Source organism: Rhinolophus hipposideros (genome assembly GCF_964194185.1).
Source record: "Rhinolophus hipposideros genome assembly, chromosome: 8".
NCBI classification, from domain to species: domain Eukaryota; kingdom Metazoa; phylum Chordata; class Mammalia; order Chiroptera; family Rhinolophidae; genus Rhinolophus; species Rhinolophus hipposideros.
In genome coordinates this window covers 46,493,345-46,518,298 of record NC_138054.1, presented here as the reverse complement: position 1 = coordinate 46,518,298, position 24,954 = coordinate 46,493,345, and the positions used below count along the sequence as shown (strand labels likewise).

The 24,954-nt window shown below is 39.4% G+C and overlaps 1 protein-coding gene across 1 annotated transcript in view; it reads left to right on the top strand.

Annotated features, from left to right (window-relative positions):
• IL23R (interleukin 23 receptor) overlaps positions 1-5,144 on the top strand; it is a gene marked incomplete at both ends in the record, with an annotated part of 52,425 nt that extends 47,281 nt beyond the window's left edge. Inside the window, one exon of the mRNA XM_081056105.1 lies at positions 4,491-5,144. Within this exon, the coding sequence (XP_080912231.1) occupies positions 4,491-5,144 (654 nt within the window). The remainder of the gene's footprint in view (positions 1-4,490) is intronic.
• Positions 5,145-24,954: the final 19,810 nt, after the last annotated feature.

Below are 24,954 nucleotides of genomic sequence, written 5' to 3'. Positions count from 1 at the left end.
GAAACAAAATTATACATATTTCAAATAATACTTGAGAGAGATAAAAGAATGGAGTTAGAGAAAGAAAAGAGAGACAGAAGAAAGAAACAATGCTACTCAAAAGAGGAAAATGACATGAAAGATTGTAGGCCAGGTGCCAGAGTAACTTGGTGGCCACGCAATTGGTAGGTGTCTTCAGAGACCTGAAGAGGAAGAGGGCAGAAATGCTTAACAGAATGAGCCTCAAAGACACAAAGGGACTTCCATCTTACATGAAATTGGAGAAGCAGGTGGAGCCCAAAGAAGACACCACTTCACTCCTGAGACCCAATGGAATTCAAGAAAATAAATGTGAGAGGACGGTGGGAGATGGTGTCACCAGAGGTGGGCCAGGTTTCCAATTTAGCAAAGAAGAGAAGGGTGAGCTGGGAAGACCCGAAGGATATATGGGACTTTGCTGGCAATGGAGGAACTGCTGGTGATTGTGGATGAGGGGAATCTATTGTGTGTGCTCCTTCTACTTTCCAGCACTCTGGCCTGGCCGTCAAGGAGCTTAAAACCCAGTTGATGGGACAGACACATTCTCCAAGCATTGCAATGCAGTGATGTAAATGCAGTGACAGAAATGAGACCAAAAGGAATATAGAGCAAACACATTGAAAGATAAGTAGGAATTGCTCAGGAGAAACATTCAAAAGAGAGAGAACAACATGATCAAAGGCACAGAAGTGAGAAGATCATATTTGGTATTGCTTTGTCAAAAAGCTTTACTTGAGGAGTGGCTAGAATAATGCTGGAATGGTGAGTGGTATCAGATCACAAAAGGTCTGACTGCTACGGAACACAGACTTCATTCTGTTGACCAATAGCTTTCAAACTTAAAAAAAATTATTTTTAGCCTAGGAACTCTGTGTTCAAATGGTGCAAGGAAGACAAGTATTTGTAAATCAAATAAATTGGCTTTATTTGGAGTTCTGGTGAGCCCACTAACCAACTCCTTCCCCAACCCCAGAGAAGTCCCTGAGGCAAAAGTTTTTAGCCTGGGTTGCATATTAGAAATCAATGTCAAGGCGACAATCCAGGATCTCTGGGGAGAGATGGGCCTGAGAAGACTCAAGAATTTTCCAAAGTTTCTCAAGTAATTCCACTACTGTTAAGTGGTTGAAAACTACTGCTAAAGACAATGAGGAGCCACTGAGGGATTTTCAATTGAAATTTTCAATGGAGACAGAGTCCCAGGAAAGAGGCAGAATTAGGAGGGTCAGAGAAATGAGCATAGTAAGGTGTGGACAAAATGGTGAGAAGCAAGGATCCATGATGCTGACCACTCAATAGAGGGTCTATAACATAAGGAGTAAATGAATCCATGGAACGTGACAAGGAGCTGGTGGTCCTGGTCAAGAGGTTCAGTTGAAAAGTGAATGGAAAGTGAGGACGTGGGGACTGAGAGTGGAGACATCTTTGGATGAGAGTGGACTAGAAGGAAAGTGAAGGAAGCGGCTATGCTGACATGTGATTAGCTCTCAAATACTGGTAGAACGGATGAGTAACAGTAGCTCTGGAGGGGTGTGGAGCCAGAGGCATGCTTGTGATAAATTGGATAGGCCTGAGGATTAGGACAGAAAGAGACGGGAAGCTGATTAAACAAGACTATGAAGAAGCAAGGAGGAGATATTCTAAAGGGAAGAGGTGGAAAGTACACCTAGAGCAGGAGAGATCTTCATCTCCTGATACATGAAAGAGAGAAAGGGTGTGCGTAGGGTTGAGTTCAAAAGAGGTAATGTTGCCTAACAGTGGAAGGGTGATCTTAAACAACTGAACCCACACATGTAATGAAGTACATAGTTAACAGTTAACCAAGGACAAGCATATATCCACCAAACTACAGATAATAAATACTATGGTCTTAACATTCATTCCACTTCATGGTTCTATCTTACCCCCGCATTAATTATCCTAGAGAATTGGGGACTTTTTGTGGCTCAAAGAATTGTCTCTGATCTCGTTGTGATCACACTCTCTTCTTCCTTTATCGTCCTCACTCTGGAATAGTCCCCATTGGTTTTCATTGTGACCCGATTCCCACCCACTTCTCCATTCAGTTGCCAGCCTGAAGTGGAGAAAACGAATGCCTCCTTCCTCAGAACACAGCCGCTTTGCACTCTTAGTTTCCTATAGTACGTCCAGTTCTTTTGACTTCATCTGACCTTTAATAACAGTGGTGCCCCCTTATTTGTGATTTTGCTTTTCACAGTTTCAGTTACCTGTGGTCAACCTTGGTCCAAAAATATGAACTGGAGAATTCCAGAAATAAACAATTCATAAGTTTTAAATTGTACGCCATTCTGAGCAGTGTGATGAAATCTCGAACCATCCAACCCAGGATAGGAATCACCCCTTTGTCCAGTGAATCCACAGGGTATATGCTACCTGCCCATTAGTCATTTAGTAGCCATCTTGGTTATCAGATTGACTGTTGCAGTATCACTGTGCTTGTGCTCAAGTCACCCTTATTTTACTTAATGATGGCCCCAAAGCACAAGAGTAATGATGCTGGTAATTTGGATATGGCAAAGAGAAGCCATAAAGTGTATCTATGTATGTGTAGGAAAAAATATAATACATACAGTCATATGCTGCTTAATGATAGGATACACTCAGAGAAATGTGTTGTTAGGCGATTTTGTTCTTGTGCAAACATCACAGAGTGCACTTACTACAATCCTGGATGGTATAGCTTACTACACACCTAGGCTGCAGGGTGCAGCCTATTTTTCCTAGGCTACAAGCCTGTACAGCATGTTACTATACAAAACAACAAAAGATTAAATCAAGCACAAGAGAAAATGATGTAATCAAGAGACAAAACATACACAAGACGGATGAAGCGGCTGCCAGGGTAACACAGTAGTGTTACAGCAAACATTTTTCTTATAAGTAGAAAGAGCACTCTAAAACAATGATAAAAAGCATAGTATAGTAGCTACATACAGTAACACAGTAGTTTCTTATGTACATAATTGCATTGCTGTACTTTTATACGACTGGCGGTACGGTAGGTTTGTTTATTCCAGCATCACCGCAAACACCTGATTAATGCATTGCCCTACGGTGTTATGACAGGTATGATTTGACCAGATGATAGGAATTTTTCAGCTGCATTATAATCTTACGGGACCACCATCGTATATGTGGTCCTTTATTGACCGAAATATTGTTATGTGGCACATGACGATATAGGATTAGGTACTATCCTTGATTTCAGGGGGTATTGGAACATACTCCCTGTGGAGAGGAGGGGACATGTCTGCCCGTCCTAATCCAAACCTTGTAAATTCCGTGGGGAGGTTCAGCATGAAGAAAATCTGAACACTTCATGCTGTTTTATTCTAAAGTTTCCTTTTTGCCAAACTTCCTTCCCATTCTGGGCTCCTGGAATTAGAAGTGAACCTTAGGGTTTTCTTCAGATGAGGTTTTGTTCTAGTCAGTCCAGAGTGCTATAACAGAATACCGTAGGCTGTGACTTAAACAACAAACATTTATTTCTCACATTCCTAGAGGCAGAGAAGTCCTAGATCAAGACACTGGAAGATTTGCTTCCTGGTGAGAGCTCTCCTCCAGACAGCTGTCTTCTCGCTGGATCTTCACAGGGCAGAGGGAGGATCCGTCTCTCTCCTGTTTCTTCTTATAAGGGCATTAATCCCATTCTTGAGGGCACCAGCCAAAGCCTAATTACCCCCCAAAAACCCCACCTCCTAATACCATCATATTATGGGATTAGGGCTTCAATGTATGCATTTTGGAGGGACACAAACATTTAGTCCATAGCAGCCAGCTATAATTTTATAACCGTGTTGGGTGGGAGTTATTTGCCTTAGGAAGCCAGCCATCCAACTGGAAGGCTTCAAGTACTTTTCATACCCAGAAGAATCATCAGGCTTTTATACAAATAAATCCCTTCTTCGTCTATCTTCCTGATTATCACAGACATGTCTGAATTGTGAATAGCTGCACATATTTAGAACGTCAATTCAAAGCACTTATTACAACTTTATTCTCAAATGGAAGCAAAACACGATTCTCCCCCTACCCTATTTTGTCATTTAAGCAACAAAATGTTTTATTGTGGTAAGGCTCCATAATATTAAGAAATATTGCAACATATTTCAAAATCCAAATTTTAAAAGGCCCTGAAATAATATTCCAGTTACTAGTATGCAAAATGCTCTCTCTCTAAAACTTTTAAAAGCACTGAGACATGTGCTTAAAACATGGATTATTTTTAGTTTTCCTTTCTTTTAATCTCCTCAAGGGAAAATTTAATAAAGATTTGGAATGAAGCAGGATAACAAAGGACAGAGCAGGAGATCATATGGGAAGAGAAACAATATGAAAAAAAAAGAAGGGGAAAAGGACAGTTGAGGGAAAGCAGAATTCCACTCCTTATCCAGTTATCCAGCTGGCCCCTTAAATGCCTTTTGTAAAATAAAATGATGTTTTCTTCTTCCCAGGAAAAGAGAGAATGTGTGAATAATAACTCCAGCGAACAAGTCCTATATGTTGATCCAGTGATTACGGAGATAGAAGTCTTTCTTCCAGAAGAACACAAGCCCACAGACTCCAAGAAAAAAAAGAATACAGGATCCCTGGAGACAAGAGACTACCTGCAAAAATCACTACTCACCAATGCTACAGTTGTGTATATTCCTAATCTCAACACTGGGTATAAACCCCAGATTTCCAGTTTTCTCACTGGGGAAAACCATCTCAGCAATAATGATGAAACAGTTTCCTCAACTCTCAAACCACCAGTTGATTCCGTAGACCTGGGAAAGAATGCCCAGTTTAAAAAATACCCTAATTTTGCTTTTTCTGTCTCAAGTGTGACTTCGCTAAGCAACACATTACTTCTTGAAGAATTAAACCTCATTTTAAATCAAGGAGAATGCAGTCCTCCTGACATGCAAAACTCAATAGAGGAAGAAACCACCATGCTTTTGGAAAATGCTTCACCCAGTGAAACTATTCCAGAACAAACCCTGCTGCCCGATGAATTTGTCTCTTGTTTGGGGATCATGAATGAGGAGTTGCCATCTATTAATTCTTATTTTCCACAAGATATTTTGGAAAGCCATTTCAACAAGATTTCACTCTTGGAAAAGTAGAGCTGTGCAGTCAAAATGAGTGTGGGAAAGCTGCCTTGCAATCTGAAGTTGGATCTCCTCACTATAACATAAATTTAATTCTTCCCTATTTCTTAAAATTAGAGAATTAAGGTCCAAAGATGGAACATACCTAGTGGTCACAAAAGAAGCAGCAATATTAGGGACACTACCGATATAGTTTTTAAAAGTTTCAAAACAGATCTCTCTGTTGTATGAAAGATAAATCACACAAAATATGTTAGTGAAGTAAATGCTGAAAATAGGTCTATAAAATCGAGACATTAATATTTGGTTGCAAGAGGAGAAGCAAATTTAATGTTAATTTTATTGCTTAAAATTCTCCATATCCTCATCAAACATAACAACAACAAAATAAGCAAAGGATAGAAACAGAGGAGCAATTACTTAGCATGGTTGCTGCATTGTTTTTTCTACCTTCTATTCAGGTGTTAGAGATTTGATCTTACCTTATTTTGATTTTGGACAAAGAGAGTTGTAAAACGATGTGTGGAAATCATGAGATTGCTATCTTCATTCAAGTTAAAAGTGATGACATTATTTTCCTGTGGTATAGTTGGTGTATTAATTACACTATACAAGAATTAACGAGGTAGCAAGGGCAGGATCAGTAAGGTGTAATTTATTTTGTAATCAACAATACATTAGACATATGTCAGCAAATTACTATTAAAACAGGTATATGTCCAAATCTGGGATAGGAATAATTGCCACACCTGCCATTGCTCCATGTCCCATGTCTCCTGCAGACATCAGTAGCTGATCACCACATGCCTTTCTGCTGAGCCCTAAGGTGGCCTCAGAATCATGTCAGAACAGAGTGCCTGATGGCAACAATCAATAAGGGCTGGGACTGAAGATGAACTCTACTATGAACCAGGTCAATATTAAAAGGTGGGTGATCTTAAAAATATGTAATGCATATTTTAAGCTGAGAAATGGTACCCAGCACACTTCTCTGTTCCAATTAACTTTTATGGTCAAGGGGAAAGTTCTCTTATGATCAGAACAATTTGAAAATCTCTTTCTAACAGTTGTCAACATTAATAACTTATATTCAGATTAAATAGTTTAATTTTATTATAACAAATCATCAGTTAATCAAACAAGGACCAGTTGGTTAGCATGTGTTTAGCACGTATGAGCAAGCTATTTTGTTTTGTTTTGGGCTTTTCTTAAATAAAAATAAAAATGCTAAAAGCAGTTTTATTGCTATTAAGTGTCCCCATGAGGAGGATGTCCTTTTTCGTCCCAGTGTTAAATATGGTAAGTGTGCCCTTTCATTCTCAGAAGCACCCATGTAGTCATCATATGGTCACTCTATCTGTGAAGACTGTTTAATGTCCAGCATATAAGTAATTTATCACAAGTCATCTCTTTTTTTGCATTGGCAATCCTCTTTATTTTACTTTATATCATTTACTAAAGCCATTTTACTCCAAAATGGAACATTATTATTCACAGTGTAGAAAACATTTCCCCTGCTGTGAAATTCTATTCCACCTATCCTAAAATATGTGTATATTTGTTGTATTTTACATATTCTGAGAATGCATTTTAAATCACTAATGAAATGCTAATATGAAATATCTTGACTTATAAATGATTATATGCCTTTGCTTTATTTGATTCTAAAGGGAGAATATAATGAAGCAAAGAGGCAGGCAGTATTTGAGATAGAAATATCAAAAGACTGAGATAAATCTTTAATGTTTACCAAATGATGAAGACATCTGTTAACTTGAAGATTTTCATAGTGTATTTCAATATAATTGTAAACTGTCTCACATCAAAAAAGCTTGTGTCAAGCTTAAAGGATGGCAGCATTATTTGATGCTCTCCGCATGCTTCCATTACACTGAGTGCCTTCTTTAGAACTTTCTTCTTGCCCTCTGGAGTGGAAAAGGGGCTGTTTTCTCTTCCTATGGGGTTTTTGCCACACCCACATTCAGCATGGAGGAGACACTTCTAGTTCCATTTTTGCCGTTAGCCCTTGTGGTCCTAAAAATTGAGGCTATACCTGTAATAGAGGCAATGTACCTGCCATTGTCCCAACTCAGGGAAAATTTCAACCCTTCATCACAATGCAACCTTGGTAAATGGGCAAGGGTTTTCTTCTATGATTCTTTAATACAAGTATTCACTGAAGTATTGAATGCCCCTTCTACGTGCAAAGTACTCTGGGTGATATGGATGTTAACAAAGTCCCTGCAGCCTTCGGGCATTTATTCCACGGACAAGAAACAGACAATCCATGAGACTAAGTCATGGACCTTCAAGGAGCTTACCTTTTAGTGAGGAAGGGGTTGAGAATAGGAGATGGAGGCAGAAAAAGTAAACAAAAACAATGCCAGATAATAAGTAGAGAGGGAAAATGGGTTAATGTGGTGGAGAGACACTGGGCAGTCAGGGAAAGTCTCTCCCAGGAGGGGTCTCTGACAATGCCATTTGAATTGTAGGTAGGAGCCAGCATGTGAGAATCAGTTTGCCACTGATAAGTCCCTTCTATAGAAAAATTCTCCAGTGGCTGACATCTCTACTTCTCTCCCTCCTCTACAAGTTGCTCCTAACCCCAACTCCTGCCACCTCTCCTTTCCTCTGCCAGGATTTTCTGTAAATTTGGCGGACAAGTGTGTATCTTTCTATCTTTCCATTCGGCTCTTGGGCTTATATTTTCAATCATCCTCCCTTTGACATAGAGGAAGCACATGACTATGGCACAGGGCAGAGTTTTCATAAACAAAGTTTAGCAACTGAAATGAAATGAAAGCTGTTGCAGAAGAACAAACTGTAAAATAGGTGAAAGCAAATTCCTGTTGAAATAGAGATTGAAGGCCATGCCTTTCCCCCCACCACCCTCCTGTGCAACTACCACTGAAGCAGCCTACACATGAAGTATGAAAATCCGAGGCCAGGGGGTTCTCTCTTCCATATCTGGGTGATCTGGATCCCAGCAGAACCTCGAGAAGCCCATACCTCAGACTGCACCAAAATTTCCATCTCAGCCATAGGTTGCCAATCCAGGCTAATGGGACCAGAATTCCCCCAAACCTCCTTACATCTTCAACAACTTCATAAAAGGGAACTTTCTCTCAGAGATTGCTAATAGAGGCAGTACTATTTGCAATAATTAACTTGTTTATTTCCAATTACTTTATCATAAATTTCTGGGTTTTGTTCAACTTAATGTTCTTTTTGTGATCACTAAGAATAAAATACTGTGTGTGAACATAATTAGATTTTATAATCTCAAAGACTGCTGAACTGTACTGTGGTTTATCTCTTTATGAAGTAATTATACCAATTTAGGAGGTGATGTTTTAATAAGAAGTGTTACCCACTTGGCAGACATTATTGATTTAAAATAAAAGAAGTGATTAAAAACAATTTATGGAGATCAGTGAGAGATTAAAGATAGCAGAGTAGATAAATGTTGTGCCTGCCTCCTTCCATGAACACATTAAAATTAAAACTAAATTATAGAACAATCAACCTGGAGAACTCTCTGAAGCCTGGCTGAACAGAAGCTTTATAACTAAGATTATAAAGAAAAAGCTACATCGAGACTGGTAGGAGAGGTGCAGACATGGAAGAGGTCGGCCTCACACTTGCATGTGATGGTTAAGAATCAGGAGGGATATCAGCTGTGGAGGTTCCTCCAGAAGATGGAGGGAACCCAGCCCCATACTAAGCTCCCCAGTCTAGAGTACTGGTGCTGGAAAAAGGAGCCCCCACCATATCTTGCTGTGAAAAACAATGGGGATCCCAACTGTCCGAGTGGGATAGAAGGCTGCAGGAAACCCATACGTCCTCTTAAACGGCCTACACATAGATTCACTAGCTGGCAGACACTTGACCTGGCCTCTGGTGGAGGAAAAATGACTTGGGGGTCATCGGAGACATACAGGGAGAGACTAAGGTGTATGGTTTCAGGGTAAGGACTAGAGGACAGTCATTATCTTCCCTGTGCGTGGTCCTTCTCCTCTGCAGCTGGCAGGCAGGTGCCATCTTTCCTGTGTTGAGCTCTTTCCACACAGGGCTAATTCTGAATCTGATTGGCTTGGTGAGCTCCACTGCTCTACCCTGATGACTCCCTGGGACCCTGCCCTACCCAACCCCCTCAACGCTGGAGACATTTTCTCAGCTAGCAGCCAGCCCCATCAACTCTGCACTCTTTCTTGGATAACTATTGGGGTTTATGGGCCCCAGGCAGGTGGTGACTGTCCTTGGTGTGCTCTGAGACTTTTGGTGAGTATGTCCAGGCTTAGCACTGCCACCAAACCAGAATCTACATTAACCTGATGACCCCAACTCTTCCCACTCTAGTGACTCCCTGAAACCTTGCCTCACCCAACTTGCATATGTGAGGCTCTATCAGGGGCTGAACCTTAAAGGAGCAGGCAGGTGGCAGCAGGCCTTGGGGTGTTCTGGCTTTTTGTGGAGTTACGCAAGGCCTGGGACTGGTAAAAGCCACCCTTGGTTTGCAGCGTGGCCTCTCCCACATGCCTCCAGGTTTCGCACAGGCAGCAGCCAACCATGGATAGCTTTGTAGGTCCTATCAGGTAGTCCCTGGCCAGTCACAGGCAGTGGGTGACCTGGGCCTGCACCAGAGCCCCTCCCAAGATGCCCCAATATACTTGGAGTTTGGTTTCAGACCACAGCAGAGCACTGCCCAATTAGCCCCATAAGCAGTACATACAAAGCGTAGTCTCAATAGATGCCAGGGCCCAATGGGGCCACTGCCGCTCTGTAGGGTAAGACCTACAGCTGCCCATAAGCTGTGGACATGGCCAAACCCCACAACAATCAGCCTGAGGGTCAATCCAACCCACTGATGAGCCATAGCAATCAAGGCTAAACTATAACAGAAGAGTAAACACAACCCACACAAGGGACACTCCTGGAGCACACATAGCAGGTGACCAAGGAGATAGTGCCAGAGTTCCACAGAGCACCTATTACACAAGGCCACCTGGCCAAGACTGGGAGACATAGCAGATCTACGTAAAACATACAAATACATCGCAAATGAAAGGAGAAGTCTCTAGAAAAAGAACTAAACAAAATGGAGGCAAGCAACCTACCAGAGACAGAATTCAAAACAATGGTTATAAGGATGTTCAAGGAACTTAGTGAGAACTTCAACAAAAATATTGCAAGCATAGAAAAAGACATGGAAACAACAACAACAAAAAACCAGTCAGAAGTGAAGAATACAATAACTGAAATGAAGAATGCACTTGAAGGAATCGCCAGCAGACTAGAAGAAGCAGAGGGTCAAATCAGCGATTTGGAAGACAAGGTAGTAGAAAACACCCAATTAGAACACCAAAAAAAAAAAAAAAGATAGTTTAAAAGACCTCTGGAACAACATCAAGCATAACAACATTCACACCATAGTGATACCAGGAGAAGAGAGAAAGCAAGGGATTGAGAACCTATTTGAAGAATTAATGACTGAAAACTTTCCTAACCTGATGAAGGAAATAGACACACAAGTTCAGGAAGCTCAGACAGTCCCAAATAAGACGAACTTAAATAGGCCAAATCAAGACACATCATAATTGAAATGGCAAAGATTAAAGACAAAGAGAGAATCCTAAAAGCAGCAAGAGAAAGGCAACTAGTAAATTATAAAGGAGCTCCCATAAGATTGTCAGATGATTTCTCAACAGAAACTTTGCAGGCCAGAAGGGATTGTCATGAAATATTCAATGTGATGAAAAGAAAGCACCTACAACCAACAGTACTCTACCCAGCAAGGCTATCATTTAAAAATCGAAGGATAGATACAGAGTTTCCCAGACAAGAAAAAGCTAAAGAAGTTCATCACCACCAAACCAGTATTACAAGGAATATTAGAGGGAATTCTTTAAGACAGGAAAAAAAAAAGATCAAAATTATGAATAATAAAATGGCAATAGCTACATATCTATCAATTACTTTCAATGTAAATGGATTGAATGCTCCAATCAAAAGACATAGGAGGGCTGAATGGATAAGAAAATATAAAACCCTTACCTACGGTGCCTACAAGAGACTCACTTCAGATTGAAAGATACACATATGTTGAAAGTAAAGGGATGGAAAGTTATTTCATGAAAATGGAAACAAACAAAAAATCTGGAGTAGCAATACTTGTACCAGACAAAATAGACTTTCAAACAAAGGCTATCACAAAAGACAAAGAAAGACCCAGTAATCTCACTTCTGGATATTTATCCGAAGAAACCCAAAGGCTACTTTCAGGGGACATGTGCATACATATGTTCATTGCAGCAATGTTTAGAATGGCCGAGATGTGGAGGCAACCTGGGTGTGTGTCGATAGATGAATGGATAAAAAAGAGGTGGTACATACTCGTATATACAATGGAATATTGCTTGGTCATGGAAGGGTACGGGTTCTTGCCAACTTCGGTGGCATGGATGGAGCTGGAGAGTATTGTGTTGAGTGAAGTGAGAAAGACAGAGGAGTGTGATTTCACTTATATGTGGAATCTAAAGAACAAAATAAACAAACAATACAAACAAACTCATAGATACAGAAAACATTTTGATGACTGCCAATGGGAGGGGGGTTGAGGAGATGGGTGGAAAAGGGGAAGGAATTAAGAAGTACAAATTGGTACTTACAAAATAATCATGGGGATGTAAAGTAAAGCATAGAGCATATAGTCAATGAGATGGTATTAACTATGTATAGTGCCAGGTGGGTACTAGACTGAGTAGTCAGGGAGATCACTTCTTAAATTACATAAATGTCTAATCACTATGCTGTACACCTGAAATTAATATAATATTGAATGTCAACTGTAATTGAAAAATAAAAGTGGGGGGGGGGGAGGTGAAGGGGAATAAGAGGTCCAAACTTCCAGGTATAAAACAAGTAAGTCATGGAGATGTAATGTACAGCATGGGGAATATAGTAAATAATATTGTTACAGTATGGTATGGTTGCTGGATTTATCATGGTGATCACTTCTTTAGGTGTATAAATGTTGAATAACTCTGGTGTACCCCTGAAGCGAATATAATATTATATGTTAGCTATATTTTTTAAAATAAATAAAAAACAATTTATAGCTATCTCTTGGGTAAAAGCATGAAACCAATACAAAATAAATGAATTATGATTCATGGAGCCACTTCTGTACAACTTTCTTGGATGCTATAGTTAAGGTAATTTTATAAGGAACTCTAACAAAGGTTTGATAGAATGTTATTATGTCTCTTGCCCAATGCTAAGATTACATACACCATTAAATCCCAATTAATGTTTCATGGTATGACTCCCTTAGAAATTTTGCTAATTTCACGTTTTTCCAACTTACTCTGCATCTTTTCATCCAGAATTTCCATCAATTTTATTTTCTTTCTTTTTTTATTTTATTAGTTTCAGGTGAACAAAGAAACATAATAGTTAGACACTTAAACCTCTCATAAAGTGATAACAACTACTACCCCTCCGACATCTTATATAGCTGTTACAATACCATTAACTATCTTCCCTATGTTGTACTCCACATCCGGTGATACATATATAATTACTTATAGTTGACATTCAATATTATTCTACTTCAGTTTCAGGTGTATAGAACAGTGGTCAGGCATCTACACAGTCTATGAAGTGATCCCCTGATAAGTCCAGTGCCCATCTGGCATGTTACATGATCTTTACAACATTGTTGGTTATATTCCCCATACTGTATTAACTACCAATTTGAATTTCTTAATACTTTCACCTTTTTCACCCTGCCCCCAACCACATTCCCATCTATCACTGATAGATTTCGTATCTGTCTGGCACCATACCTAGTTATTGCAATATTATTGACTATATTCCTTATACTATACCCAACATCCCCATGACTACTGTATAACAACCCATTTGTACTTCTTAATCCCTACCCATTCTTAAATACCCTCCCACATTAAAGAAGTCCCTCTAAGATCCCTTTTAATACTGCTTTGATGATGATAAACTCCTTGAGCTTATTCTTGTCTGGGAAGCTCCTTCTCTGTCCTTCAATTCTAAATGATAGCTTTGCTAGATAGAGTAATCTTGATTGTACGTCATTGCTTTTCATCACTTGGAATATTTCTTGCCACTCCCTTCTTGTCTGCAAAATATCTGTTGAGAAATCAGCTGCCAGTCTTATGGGGGCTCCCTTGTAGGTAACTAACTGCTTTTCTCTTGCTGCTTTTAAGATTCTCTCTGTCTTTAACCTTTGGCATTTTCATTGTCTTGGTGTTGACCTCTTTGGGACTCTCTGTGCTTCCTGGGCTTGTATGTCTATTTCCTTCACCAGGTTAGGGAAGTGTTCTTCAAATAGGTTTTCAATTCCTTGCTCTTTCTCTCCTCCTTCTGGTATCCCTATAACGTGAATGCTGGTACGCTTGATATTGTCGTAGAGGCCCCTTAAACTCTCCTCAATTTTTTGGATTCTTTTTGCTGTTCTGGTTGGGTGTTTTCTGCTACTTTATCTTCTACATCGCTGGTTGGATCTTCTGCTTCATCTAATCTACTGTTGGTTCCCTGTAATATATTTTTCATTTCAATTACTGTATCTTTTATTTCTGACTGGCTCTTTTTCATGGTTTCCATCTCCATTTTTTATGCTTCCTATCTCTCTGTTGAAGTTCTCCCTGATATCACTGAGCATTCTTATAACCAGGGTTTGGAACTCTGTGCCTGATCGATTGCTTACCTCCATTTTGCTTAGTTCTTTTTCTGGAGCTTTGTTCTGTTCTTTTATTTGGGATATGTTTCTTTGTCTCCCCATTTTCGCTGCCTCCCTCTGTTAGTTTCTACGTATTAAATAGGGCTGCTATGTCTTCCAGTCTTAGTAGAGTGGCCTTACGTAGTAGGTGTGCTGTGAGGTTCAGTGGCACAGCCTTTCTAGTCACCTGAGCCACACGCTCCAGGTGCATGGGTTGTGTGTGCCCTTCTCTTGTAGTTGAGCCTTGGTTGATAATTGCACATGGATGGGAGGGACTGACCTTTGGGCTCACTGGTTGTGAGGACTGGCCTTGACTACAGTGGAAGAGTTGTTGGGCAGGGGCTGATCCTATGGCTCAGCATCTGGCTCAGCAGGGCTCTGACGCCTGCCCAATCTGCTCCTTGGGTGTGTTGCACTTGAAGACGGCTGGGTCATGCTCCAGCTTGTTTTAAAACTGGCCACTGGGGGCACCAGCTCAAGGACCACCTTGGAGGGGATCTACTTAGGTCAAGTTCAGCCACAGCCAGTGCCCCACCCGGGACCACCCAGCAGGAGCCACAAAGAAATCTGCAGATGTCTGCCACCCATGCTATGCTTGAAAGTGCTTTGAGAGGCCAAGCCACAAACCAAGGCCGGCTGCCACTAGTGCCGGCTTAGGGCTGCTCAGCCAGAGGCACAGGATGTGCTCAAGTAGATTCTGCTTGTCTGGGTTCTGTGAACCTTTGAGAGACCCTAGGAAAGTGCAGCTTGAGCCAAGGCAGCAGTCTGCATGAAAAAGCCTTTCTCTGAAAGCATCCTGGGTATCTCGTGGGGAAGGGGAAGGGCTCAGCAAGGAAACAATGGCCTCCACCAGTTCGACCATCCAGGAGAAAGCTGCCTCTCCAGCTCCCATCCCAAGCGAGACAACTCAATTCCTCATCATAGTCCCTGCCACCTTTCCAGCTGTTGCCCCAGGGCTGGAGCTCAGAGCGAGTGATTCCGTTGGTGGGTAAGCCCATGTGCAGTCCCTTTCAGAGAAGTGCCTGGGAGTGCAGCTGCACTCAGTCTCACTCAGTCACAGTCTCTGCTGGTTTTCACAACCAGAAATTATAGGGATTTCTCTCCCCGGCACTGGAACCCTGGACTGGGGTGGGGCTGGGACCTCTCACTCATCTGGGAGTGTGAGGATACCTTCACAGCCAAAATATCCCTCCTGATCTTCAATGGGCACACACAGGTGTGGGACCAGTTGTTCCATGTCTCTGCCCCTCTTATCAGTCTGGAGGTGGCTTCTTCTGCACATCCTTACCTGAAAGGCTTAAGTTCAGCTTGATTTTAGGTGATTCTCAATAATGGTTGTTTTGTAGATTAGTTATAATTTTGATGTGGTTGTGTGAGAAGGTAAGCACAGCGTTTACCTACTGCACCATCTTGGTTGTATCCCTCCACAGGCAGAATTCTTCTGAAGATGCATTTCCTTTATGCTTATGGTCACAATAAATTTTCTGAAGATGCATTTCCTTTATGCTTATGGTCACGATACAACCTATTATTTAATTCTCATAATTAGCAGATAGAAAAAATTACAAATATATCTTAAATGGTCCATTTTTATTTGGGATAGTAAAAGGATTCTGGCCTAGCTTTATGAGAAGAAAAAAAAGTAAACTAAGCAAGCGTTGCAGAAACAGTTCTTTTTTGAGATCCTTGATTCAAAAATTCAAGTAAAACAAAATGCTGTTTCTAAAAGGCATACCTAAAATTAGTGACTGTCAGAACACAGGAAGGAAATCATAAATAGTCAAACACTGGAACCCAAGTGTGAGTTACAGAAGTCAATAAACCTGACTTTTTACTTTCTGTTCACATCCTGCCTGAGAATTTGATTAGAAGTGAGTGAGAAAGAGTATAATAGTAAAATATTTAAAAATACATTTTAATTTTTAAGCTCCACAGTAATTCATGAAAAAAGCACCTTAAAAAATCAAGGTGATACCACTGTAAATGGAGTGAAAAGTGACAGTCTCTCTGCACACCCCTGCTTCTCACTCTCCCTCCCTATCATAATAATTCTCAATAAATTAGTGTTTTTCTGTCCAGTATTTTCTTAAATGGTTAAATTGTGGTATTGTTCTGTGACGTGCTAGTTTCACCTAACAATACACATCTTGGAAATCTTCACATGTTGTGAAGATATATAACTTTATCTTATTCTTTTATAGTTGCATAGTATTCCATAGAATTAATTGTCTTACAATATATTTACTATTCTCCTGTTAATGGACATTTGTTTCCAATTTTTCATTATAATACCCATTCCTGTAATAATTCCTCTTATATACATTGCCACACACATATGAGAATTTGGGGGCAGAGGATAAATGCCTAAACGTGTACAGCAAGAGGGGAATGTGAGGTACCTACATGGAGAGGCAGGAAATGTCAGTAGACTTGTGGGGTAAAGAGGAAGTGAAGAAACAGGAGTAGAAAAGCCCCAAAGCATGCACTTTTAGGTAGCGTAGGACTGCTCTTTTTCACCTACTAAAGAGCACCAACTCTAAATTCCTATCATGCCTCTGCTATTTTGTTTTAAGTGTTCAGAATTTCATAGCAAACATGCAAAATATAATATGTTCATTGGATACTGGCTGACATGATACTTATTTCAAACCTCTTCTTATCTGGATTTAAACAAAGTTTATTTTACTTTGGGATTCAATGTAGAAGATTTATTCTACCTTAGTTGTTGACATTAAAAATCATTTATATTTCCTTAAATGAGGCGATTAGGATTTTAAGAAGTTGCCAGCTGCCAAGTATTTGCAAGTTCATTTTCTCCTTTTAGTATTCATTGCACATTCCATTCAATGTGCTACTTTGGAGATTTCATTTGATTGAATAGAGGCAGCATATGTTGAACACTCTGAGGGATGGGCAGGAGCTTGCCAAGGCCCAGAGTAATGAAGAAAAGCAATTATAACGCAAAACAAAAACAAAAACAAAAAAACCCAAAATGTTTTGGAAACATGATAGATGATAGATTCAACCTATCCTCATAACTTTAATGAAACGATAATTTTTAAAAGTACGTTAAGACTTATTTTTCCCCATTTTGCTTCCTTTGTTTTACTAAGCAATGGAAACCTTCATTTAGCAAAAATTTTGCAGAAAAGCATAAAGAACTACAAATATAACTGATGTTGCAAATAGATGGACTAAATTTCCTTTTATTTTCTGTTGAAGAGCTTGAATTAAGACCAAACAACCAGGGTTTTTGAATTTTGAATCTACCACATGCCAAGTGTGTGACCTTGGATAATCACAGGAGTTGGGTGTTTTCTCTCCTTGTCCTATTTTCTCGGACAGGGATCCCAATTTTGGTGAACCTTGCTAAAGATTTGACTGAGTTGACAGCTCTCTCCTTCCCGAAGTACTTTCTTCACTTCACTCCAAAGATACCACAAGACCTCTTTCTCTGACCACTCATTTTCAGCCTACTTTACTGGTTTCTCTTAGCCTCTCTGTCACATAAATGTTGGAGGCCCCACAGTTCCGGCCGTAATTTCTCCTTTGGTGATCACATCCATTCTTAGAGTTTTAACCATTATCTACATGTCATGGAAATAGATTATCCTGACCTACACTGTGAACTCCAGACTCATACATTCAACTGTCTACCTAACATACTCATTTGCACATCCACATAAGACCCACTATGAGATCATCTCCCAAGTCTTCTCTTCTCACAGATGTCTCCATCTCAGTAAAAGGTATTGCCATTGTTCCAATTGTTCACAAATCCAGGTATCATCCTTGACTTTTTGTTTTTTGTTCTTACTTTTCATGTCTACACTATCAGGAAATCCAATTCACCCTACCTTCAAAATACATCCAGACATTAAATCACTTCTTACTAGTTCAACTTGACCACCCTAGTTCAACCCACCATCATCCCTTGCTTGGGTTATGGCAAAAGTTTCCGAAGGTCCATCTTCAGTAGAGTGACCAGATGTAATTAAATGATCCTGCTAAAGCAACACTTATCTGTTCAAAACCTGCCAATGGCTTCCCATCCCACAAATAATTGTAGTCCAAGTCACCACAGTGACCTATGAAACCCTACCTGGTTTACCTCTCTCTAGTCCGTTGGCTACCTAGTAAGCACCCAAGTACTTTTTCTTGCTCTTCCTTCTTCCTGGGATGCTCTTCTCCAAGACTGTTGCATGGCTCATTAGCACACTACCATTAGGCTTTCCCTGCTCAGTCTATCTAAAATTGCAAACCTACCGCCATCTTTCCTAGACTCCTCCTCTACTTTTCCTTTCTTCAGAGCACTCACCACCATCTCAAATCGAGCAAACCACATATTTAAACATGAATCTTGTTCATTATTACTCAGTACAATATAAGATCCAAGAGGGCAAGAATTTTGTCTCCTTTAGTTCCCAGAAATCTTTAATCCTTAGAATAGCGCCTGACACATACCCTGTTTCCCCAAAACTAAGACCTAGGTGGACAATCAGCTCTAATGCATCTTTTGGAGCAAAAATTAATATAAGACTGGGTATTATATTATATTATATCTGGTCTTATAGATAAGACCGGATCTCATATTAATTTTTGCTCCAAAAGACGCATTAGAGCTGATTCCCGGCTAGGTCTTATTTTTGGGGAAACAGGGTAGTATGCACTCAATAAATATTAAAAATGAATACATAATAAACAATGGCCCAATCTATTAATTCAAATTTGCTTCCAATGAGAGATAAAACAATATTACATGAAGGCATCAAAGAACTTTCAGATCTCAGTGTGTTTTCTGCCATTCTTCCACAACGTTGTATTTTATTATCATTGTTGCTCTTTCCCTTTAAAGTGCCCCTATGTCACTGATGAGAAAGCAATGATACAATGTAAAATTATGCATTTTTTATTTTCAACTATGCATTTTTATTTACTTGGATTATTTCAGCATGATAGTTATTTTCAACCACCTTTTTGACTTTTGACTAAAACTCTTACTTCAAATAGGTTCATATGGCAGAGGAAAGAACATTTCAGTGAGCAAACTGTATCATTCATTTTTTTCAGGAGGAATTGTTTCTAGACACCACACTAATTAGACAGTTGTCTGGCTCATAGTCAGAGGCAGGCAAATTGTGTGGTGTGTTAAAGGAAATGAGCAAACAAACAAGAGTACTTACCTAATAGAACATTAGTTAAATAGCTTACGAATGAAAAACAACTAAATGAAAAACAACTAAATGAAAAACAACTAAATGAAAAACAACTAAATTCTTAAAGACCAACAAATTTCAAAAGAACAGGTGTTCTGATAGTTCACGGGAACTGTGGTGTAAACGTTGCTAAATTCTACCTAAAATAGTCAACTAGAGATGATCCACAGAATATATTTATTTACTTATTTACTGACGTATTTATTTTATTATTGTTTTAAATGCCATTTACTTTTGTTTCAATCTAGCCTGTTAATTTCCTAAATGAAGCTGGGGTTGCCGTGGTAATTTGTGCAGAGTGGTAGAACAGGGGCAGATCTCACTTTCCTGACTTCTGGCTCAGGCTCTTTCTTTCACAACCTACACCAAATTAGCTGCTTAGAAATGGACCAGTGGTTCTCACCTGCCTCAACATTAGAATCACCTAGAGAACATTAAAAAAATAAATAAATAAGCCAATGTACCGAAGCCTGATGACCACTGCCAATCTCACTAATACATTTTAAAAGGTTTATCAGCGCTATTTTATGCACTGCCAGCGTTGAAAACTATTAACTTAATCATTCCTCCTTGTCAAAAGGAAATTTTTGCCTTTGTACATTGTTATTTAGCACCCCCAATTCTTCCATTACCTCTTTTTCTCAGGGACAATAGATGCCAACCCATGGGACCGCCTTTACTTCACCAACACCCTATCTACAAACTTGCTTTCATCTATCCTCTCTCCTTATTTTCATAAAACAAAAAAGGCACACCTTTCTCCCATCAGGCTAATCTTCCCACCTGGCACTGGATTCTCCCGCTCCTCTCATGCCGCCTTAGGGACTGGCTGTAGTTATCTGTTCATGTATCACACCTAACGTGTTCCCACTTATCAGTGTCTAGCTCACAGTAAATGAGGTAGAGACTTCTAATTGTCTATTCAACATTCATTCTCACATTCTTACTTACTAACAGAAATGTTGTGTTATTGAAGCAGCAGTGGACGCAATTGAAAGACATATTTTCTAGCCTCCCTATCTACTTGTGGCCATGTGACTGACTTCTGTCCAATGAGAACTTATGGAAGTTGTTAGGGGGATTTCCAGGAAGTTTTTTTTTAAAGGAGAGACATAAATGGAGAAATATTTTCTTCTCTTCCTCCTTCTACCTCCTTCTTGATGGCTAGAAAGTGGACATGATAGCGAGATCTCCAGCAGCCATCTGAGGCCATAAGGTGACCTGTAGGACAGAAGTTGTACACTGAGGATAGTGGAGCAGAAAGATGTAGAAGACCATGTCCCTGATGATTTTTGAGGAGCTTCCCTGGAGCACTTATCTCTACTTTCAGATAAGACTAATGCTTTTAAGTTACTCATATTTATCATCTGGTTATTTGTATTTGAATTAATCCTAATGGATGCAATAAGTAACCAGAAATTATTTTTTCAAAGAATGGATGGAGTACACACCCATATGGTGGTCATATCTATTGTCTCCCCAGTTCCCCGTTTTTTGGGAACCACCCCATTCTTCTTATCCACTGAAGGTGTTCCTTCAATGTCACCCTGGGCAGCAATTGACTGGTGTGAACTATCCTAATCCAAGCCAGGCTAATCAAAGGCCTTCCCCAGGTTGCCTCTGATCATAATAATTGGGCTAGAGGTGCACACCTGACATAAACTGGACCAATCAAAGGCTTCCCTCAGGAGTTTTGGAGAAACAGAGACTCTCTCCAATGACAGAATTTTAGATGCAAAGTTCAGAAGCTGCTGTCAGTCATGTTTTTCTCCATGTGACCAGGCCAATGGTCTGCCTACAAAGACCAAGAAGGATAAACAGATGAACAGAAAATGACAAAGAGGAGAGATGGAGTGAGAACCCTACATACATCTATGTACCTACCTGTTTGTTAATATGGTTCAATCGAATTCATGTCTTACAGTTAATGAAAATCTTTTATCATAGTCTTTTTGATTAAGCTACTTAGAGCTGTATTTCTGTTATTTATAATTGAGAGTTCTAATTAATATAACTCCCTAGACTTATAAAGAAAAAGAAAAAAATAAGCTTTGTATTTTGCTCCCAGAAGCTATACAATTTTTTAAATAATGATTAGCAGTGATGCTGTTTGTTTGTTTGTTTGTTTTATCTTGTACATCAGTTTACCTGAAACTGAACAGGGTACTGCAAAAAGATATACCAGGATACCAAAAAAATGTACACACATGACTTGTATTCACCTTTTGTTATCAGTATATGTTGAATATTACAATTTTAATACATTTTTTTTATTTTTAAAAATGTGTATACATATTTTGGCACCCTCTGTATTACATGCTGTTTTCAGTAAACTGTTACTGGAATTAAACCTCAAGCCATCCTGACAGCTTCCCTCTACATCAACCTCTTTGCAATTACACACAGAAGAACTGTCAATAAATGCAATTCAGCTTGGAGAAAACACCATAAATTTTAAAAGCCTGTAAGAACTAGATTGCATTATCAACTCATTGTGCAGCCCAACTGAAGTCTAAAATTGAAATAAGGTGCTAATGTTTTTATTTTTTAAAATGTTAATCATTTTCATCTTTCCACCTCAATAATTATGACTAGATAAAGATATTGAACATTATCTGAGAAGAGGACAATCCCTTTAACTTACATGACTGAGTTTCAGAATGTGAGTAAAGTATGGCTAACCAAAAAGTTAAAGTGACATGATGTAAATTTCCTTTTTTATGACTACGTAAACAAAAATCTTTTGCATGGTACCAAGTTTTACGTGACATAGTATGTAAAAGTTTTATGTGGCATAGTACGTACCTGTGTTTGTGCAAAAACCAGGCAACCTTGTCATAAACTGGGGAAGAAATGACTGAAGTGTCACTTCCCACATTTCCTGCTATGAACAGACTTAAGGGTTACTAGGTGTCATAGCCACTAACACGCAAACTTGACAGAAACTAAATCTCAGTGCACAAACTGAAAAAAAGAAAAAGTATCTTCTGCAAATGAGTTCTATGATTTTATACCAGGCTCTTTCCATACACTATTTAACTTCCCAACAACTTGTGAGGTATTATCATGATCACTTTAGAGCTGAGGAAACTGAGTCAGGGAGATGAAGCATCTTGTTAGGGTCATCTAGCTGGTAAGACACCTCACTCATGCCATGTGCCTAAGTCAGCACTGGGCCCTACTCTGAATTCCTCAGGGTATGGAAGCTGCTATGTAAGTCATTTTTTTAAATTAACATTTGCCATGCGAGACTAGGATCCTAGTAGTAATAATGTATACACACCAAGAATACAGCAGTTTATCAAGTGTATATTAAAGTCAGCAGGTATGTGCAATAGAGGAATTACAAAAGGCACACCTGTGAAACACTTTCAGGTTCAGCAATAAGAAATCATTCAGAACTAGGCTTGACCACCAAATGTACACATGATCCTGGACTGAATCCTATGCCAAGGGCAAGTATAACGGGAGATTTGCTATCAAGATTATTAATGGGACATTCAACAAAATTTTAATATGGGCTGTACGTTATTTTTTAAAATTTCCTGCATTTGATACCTGTACTATGAATACTTAAAAACATATCTTTAATTATATGAAAACACACTGGTGTATTATAGCTAAAGGCCACAATATATGTAAGCAACCTCTCTCAGATAGCTTAGTAAAAAAATTGGAGAGAGAGAGAAAAAACAGAAATGACAAAACATTAAAAAATAATCTGCTAAAAGGTATATGGGAATTCTTCATATGTGTTGTTCTCACAATTTTTCAGTAAGTTTGAAATTATTACAAACTATAAGGTTAATAAAAAGACCACTAGGCTTAGACCCAGGAGTCCTGGATTCAGATTCAGATTTCCCTTTACCATCTGAGTGACATTTGTCATTTCACCTAACCTCTCTGAACTATGGAAAACACAGAAGTTATTTGTTTTAACTGTGGACTGGCATTCAATTATCCGAACAAACTCCAGCTCATCCATTCCCCTACACTGGGTAGTTTTGACTTTTTCACTATTACAAGCAGTGTGTGACAGGGAGCAGCTATATACATGTTTCCACATGCTCATGTGCAAACTTATCCTTGAGTGGATCCACATGTATCAATGAAAATAAACTCAGGAATATAAGATGGAGTGAAAAAAAATCACAGTGCAAAAGGACACATTAATATGATTCCATTTATGTAAATTTTACACACTAAAATACATGATAAAAGTACAAAAACATATAGTTTATTAACATACACCAATTTCATCTGAGCTTACCTCCAAGGAGAAGGGGAAGGAGGCAGAGGAGTAGGGTAGGGTGAGCTTTAGTTATATCTATAATGTTTTATTTCTAAAGACAGAGACAGACAAAGGGAGAGAGATAGAGTAATAAAAGAATCTAAAGAATCTCTGTCCCTTCCAGCTCTAATGGTCCATATTTGAGTTAGATTTATAAACTCAACAAACTGTATAATCTTTAGCCTGCTTATGAGTGTGTGTAGACTTAATTTAACAGAATTCAACAAGCACATATTAAGAAAATACTTGAGGGCACTGAGCTACCTACCAGGTAGTCAGAGATAAAACAAAACATGGTTTGGAATGCTTTGAAGGAAAAAGGACTCTGATGTTGCATTAAAGAAAAAGCTTGGCTAATCATTTCCTTGCGATAATTAAATCTAACCTACAATTAAAGGAGGTAATGAATGTGGGGGTAAAGGTGGGCTTGGGTTAGAGAAATGCTTTTCGCCATATATTCGTGATGTGAAAACAGGAGCTTTTCATTCTTAGCATTGTTGGCTCAATGAACCGCCAAAAGGAAGTTACACCCCAGAAAGAAACATGTTACTACACATTGGAATTTACTGCTCTTCCATTAATAGTTACAATTGACTTGCACATTTTGAAACTGCAGAAAAACACAAGCAAAGAGAAAATATTTTCTACCCAGGACTGGTATCATTTAAAGTAAAACAAAGTGGAAATTTGGTAATTATCCAGTCAATTTCTGCAGCTCAATAACCCAACTGGATAATTCAAGCAAAAAGTGCATCTACTGCTGTGTACACACAATCATAGCCAAACATATCTCGCTACCTCTGAGGGCCACTTCGTGTAAACAGGAACAGAAGAGTTTATTCTCTGGGGTCGTGTGGATCAAAGAGCAGAAAATCTGACCCAAACGAACTTAAATGAAAACAGGAATTTATTGGATCAAGTAACTAAAAACCCCGGGTATAGATTTAACTTCAAATACACCTTAACCAAGGAGCTAAGGCGATGGCATCAAGACTCAGTTTCTCCCCCTCTCTTGGCCTGTCCTTCTGAGACCCTGGTTTCATTTCCAGGCTTTACATGGTGGCCGTAACACTCCAGACTCAGGTCAGTCTTACTCCTACCAGTCCCTGGGGGTGGGAGGTGGGAAAATGGATTCTGGGGTGGGGGATGGGAAGATGGTCTCAGCCAAGTAGTTTCTACAAACATTCCAATATTTAACGTACTTGGCATAACCTGTATCACATGCTTATCTCTAAACTAATGAATCCCTGTTGCCAGGGAATGAAATACCAGACCACATCACATGCCCACCAGAGTTAGGGGTAGGGTTATCTCTACTTTCAGTGCACATGGGGCATGAGGTGCTCTTAATGAACACTCCTCACACTTTAAGGTGCGTTAAATTGCCAGAGGAGCTTTTTAAATGGAGATTTCGACTCAGTAGGTCTGGAGTAGGCCCAGAGCATCTGCATTTGCAAGAATCCTGGCCATATGAAACTCCCAAGGAGCACGGTAAATCAATTTTAAGGATTGCAAGTGTAGTTAGTTGCAAGCTAGACCAGCTACATAAATTAGAAGGCCCAG